The sequence below is a fragment of the Rutidosis leptorrhynchoides genome, chromosome 8 (assembly GCF_046630445.1).
Source record: "Rutidosis leptorrhynchoides isolate AG116_Rl617_1_P2 chromosome 8, CSIRO_AGI_Rlap_v1, whole genome shotgun sequence".
Taxonomy (NCBI): domain Eukaryota; kingdom Viridiplantae; phylum Streptophyta; class Magnoliopsida; order Asterales; family Asteraceae; genus Rutidosis; species Rutidosis leptorrhynchoides.
In genome coordinates, this window is record NC_092340.1 from 212,771,649 (window position 1) to 212,776,246 (window position 4,598).

General features: G+C 37.1%; 1 protein-coding gene across 1 annotated transcript; it reads left to right on the forward strand.

Annotated features, from left to right (window-relative positions):
- The first annotated feature begins 1,617 nt into the window (after positions 1-1,617).
- LOC139862758 (uncharacterized) lies at positions 1,618-4,135 on the forward strand. The gene has a single exon (XM_071851384.1). It carries the CDS (start codon positions 1,622-1,624, stop codon positions 3,731-3,733), a length of 2,112 nt encoding a protein of 703 aa, XP_071707485.1. The 5' UTR covers positions 1,618-1,621; the 3' UTR covers positions 3,734-4,135.
- Positions 4,136-4,598: the final 463 nt, after the last annotated feature.

Consider the following 4,598-nt stretch of genomic DNA (forward strand, 5'->3'; position numbering starts at 1 on the left):
ATATTGTGTAAAAACTGCATTCAAGAAACTGATTTCGATGTAACATATTTGTATTGTAAACCATTATGTAATGGTCGTGTGTAAACAGGATATTTTAGATTATCATTATTTGATAATCTACGTAAAGCTTTTTAAACCTTTATTTATGAAATAAAGGTTATGGTTTGTTTTAAAAATGAATGCAGTCTTTGAAAAACGTCTCATATAGAGGTCAAAACCTCGCAACGAAATCAATTAATATGGAACGTTTTTAATCAATAAGAACGGGACATTTCACCAACCCCAGGGTATTTCGAAGCCCATGATGTGTAACACCCTAGACAAATCCCACATCGCCCATGGACATGAGTGATCATGGGATTATAAGGTAATACTCACGCTTAAATGACACAACGCGTTTTGGGACCACATGCAGAGCAGGTGTGCTAGTACGTTGTGGTTAAGCGTGCTCGGGCGAGAGCACTACCAGGATGGGTGACCTCCTGGGAAAGTGCTACTCGTGTGTGGTCGCCAAGAAAAAGCCGAGCGCCTGCGGGCAAAGCGGACAGTATTGTGGTCATGTTAAGCTGGGGTGTTACAGAATGGTATCAGAGCCACTCATGTGCCGTTGGGGGTGGTGGGGCAAACCTCATCGAGGACGATGAGTCCTTGAGAGGGGGGGGGGGGGTGGGGGTGAATGTAACACCCTAGACAAATCCCACATCGCCCATGGACATGAGTGATCATGGAATTATAAGGTAATACTCACGCTTAAATGACACAACGCGTTTTGGGACCACAGGAAGAGCATGTGTGCTAGTACGTTGTGGTTAAGCGTGCTCGGGCGAGAGCACTACTAGGATGGGTGACCTCCTGGGAAAGTGCTTCTCGTGTGTGGTCGCCAAGAAAAAGCCGTGCGCCTGCGGGCAAAGCGGACAATGTTGTGGTCATGTTAAGCTGGGGTGTTACGCCATTTCCATTGTTCATAAAATTATAAAATCATAAACTCAAAGAAGGATTTAACTTGAGGCTTATTAAAATCATAAACTCAAATTACTATAAGCTCTCATAAGCTCCAAGAAACGGGTGCGACAAACATACATTATTTAGAGAAAGATTTACACAAATGATGGGTAACTTCTTCAAACGAAGTTACTTCCTCCTTCTCAATTTAATAGTCTTTTTATTTTATTTTTTGCAATGTCTCAAATTAATAGTTTCGTTTTAATAAATAGATAAAAATAATGAGGTAAAGTTCTTTTATATCGCTACTACTTTATACATGTAAAAGGTATGTAAAAAGTAAAGATGAAAGTGTAAAATAAATAAAAAATACAATATTTATTAAAGAGAGGTAATTCTCAGACACCACTTTTTGATTCATATACACGTTTGTCTCATAAGTTTATAGTTATGATTAGTCTAGAGAGTTAAAATTAAATTATTATTATTATTGTAATATAATTAAGGGTAAAAATAGGTGGTTAGATATAAATGGATTAAAAACTGGTGTATGAGTATCACTTTTTTTATTAAATGGTATTTTTATACGAGTACTGTTAACACTCTCATCTGGTTATATTCCGTGCTCAAAGTCTCAAACAGCATGCAGTTTTCTGGTTTAGTTTCAATCTAACTACTAATGCTTCGGATCAATAACAAAACAAAGCTTCTCAATGGCGTTCGCAACACCTACATTATCAACTCTCTCATTAATAATTCTAGAAGAAGAAATTTTTCCTACAAATCAGTTGAAGAAGAATGGTTTCCACCTCAATCTCCATCCCCACCATCATCCTCCAAATCTGTTGTCAGAAATGTTTGTTCCTTAGTCTGTCAATCATACTATCAACAACATACTCATTTCAAATCCACACCTACTCACCTCACTCTCTCTATTTCTTCCGATTACTTAATGCCAGAACAAGCCATCACCGTCGTCGCGTCACTTGCCGACGAAGCTGGATCAATGGTGGCATTAAGTTTCTTTTACTGGGCAATTGGGTCTCATAAATTTAGATACTTTATGCGTTTTTACGTAGTTACGGCTAATTCGTTGATGGAGAATTCGAACCCGGAAAGAGCTCATCAAGTGACGAGATGTATGGTGAGGAATTTGAGTGAAGTTGGGAGGTTGAAGGAAGCTGTTATTATGGTTATTGAGATGAGAAATCAAGGATTGGAGATGTGTACTGAAACTTTGAATTGTTGTGTTGCTGTGGCTGCAGAAATGGGGTCGGTTGAACTTGCACGCAAGGTGTTTGATGAAATGTGTGACAGAGGTGCGTTTCCAGATTCTTGTAGTTTTAAGATTTTGATTACCTGTTACTGTAAAGTTGGTGAGATTTCAGAAGTTGATAAATGGTTGAGTGCAATGTTAGATAAGGGTTTTGTTTTAGATAATGCGACATGTACGACGGTTCTTTCTGCTTTTTGTGATAAGGGTAATGTAAATCGAGCGTTGTGGTTTTTTCATAAGATGATTGGGATGGGATTAAAGCCTAATGTTATTAACTTTACTACATTGATAAATGGGTTGTGTAAGAAAGGGCGTGTTAAGCAAGCTTTTGAATTGTTAGAAGAGATGGTTAGAAAAGGATGGAAGCCGAATGTGTACACTCATACAATATTGATCGATGGCATGTGTAAGAAAGGGTGGACTGATAAAGCGTTTAGGTTATTCTTGAAGCTTGTTAGAAGCGAGTCTTATAAACCTAATGTGCACACTTACACTGCTATGATTGGTGGGTATTGTAAAGAAGGAAAAGTTAACCGTGCAGAGATGTTACTGACCCGAATGCTTGAACAAAACTTAGTTCCTAACGTGGACACTTACACTACACTTATTAACGTGCACTGCAAGAGTGGAAATTTAACTCGTGCGTATGAATTGATGGATGAAATGAGGAGAGAAGGCACACCTCCAAATATGTGTACCTACAATACAATCATCGATGGGCTGTTTAAAAAAGGAAGGTCTCAAGAAGCATATAAACGGTTAGACATAGCCTTAAAACAGGGTTTGGAAGCTGATGAGGTTACTTATACGATTCTTGTAATTGAAAAATGCAAGAAATCAGATGTCAAACATTCACTAGGGTTATTCAACAAAATGATTAAAGTTGGGATTAAACCTGATGTACATTTGTACACCACTTTCATTTCTGTTTTTTCTAGGATAAAAGAAATGGACGAATGTGACAGATTTTTTAACGATGCACTGAAGAATGGTATGGTCCCAACTAAAGAAACTTACACTTCTATGATATGTGGATATTGTAGAGATGGAAACGTTAATGCTGCTACAAAGATGTTTGAGAGAATGAACGAACATGGTTGTGTGCCTGATAGTATTACTTATGGTGCTCTTATAAGTGGACTTTGCAAAAAGTCAAAGTTAGATGAGGCTCGATCACACTACGATGCCATGATGGATAAAGGACTTTCCCCATGTGAAGTTACGCGTCTTACGATAGCTTATGAGTACTGCAAAATGAATAATTCTGTTACAGCGATGCAAGTTTTGGATAGGTTAGAGATAAAGCTTTGGGTTCATACTGTAAACACGCTGGTAATAAAACTATGCAGTGAGAAGAAAGTGGATGTTGCAGCCTTTTTTCTTCACAAACTCATTGATAAAGTGAAGAATGTTGATCGAATCACACTTGCAGGTTTTGTTACTGCATGTTATGATAGTAATCATTATGCCATTGTTTCTGCTATACAAGAAAGACTTTCTAAAGGAATTGGCTAGTAGGTGAAGCACAAAAAGATAGCAAATTTCAAGGGGATTGTTTAGATCGATTTGGCAGGAGGTTGTAATGTTTTCGGCAGTCGGGATCATAATTAACCATTTTGACAGTGTTTGTTAAGAAATGACTGGAGTATACAGTAGGGGAACTGATGTTCTATGTAGTGATCTGCAGCGCGAAAAGCAGCTTAAACTTCATTTATATCATAGCTGGTAACCATCTGTTTGTTTCATATCTTTCTATATGAGGCCGCCAGTAGAAGTCATATGATACCTTTCGTCTCACAAAACTGTAGTTATCTGCCTTATACTTAAAATATGCTATGAAGCCTAGATTAATACCATGAGATAGATGTAAATTACAAGAAATTCATTTGGAGTAAATGTATAAGGTTTTTATGTTCAGGGGTCTAATATTTTTTACTCAGAAGCATGCGGTCACTTATGTTAGTGAGATTTTATCCTAAGATCTCTTGTGAAATCACTAGGTTGTCTTGGATGGTTTGAAAACTTAATTGGGGTGTTCTGTGAATGTTTTCCTTTGTTCTCCGGCGAATACAATACAGGTTAGACCATGGCCAACGGTTCAGTCATTGGGCCTGTCTTTTTACAGTTGAAAATGACACCATAGGTAATTAACAGTCATCCTCGTCTTTTTACAACTTAAAATCCAATTAGTCATTTTGCAAATGGAAGAAGACGAGAGGTATTGGGGTTAGGTGGGACCAAAAATATTAAAAGTAAAATTCAATTCAATTTATCCATTCACTCCAACCACAAAAAATAAATTGACTCTTTTTTATTTTATTTTTAAAGCAACTCCAAAATTTATATTTTAAATTATTTAATGTTTTTATCCAAGAAAAAT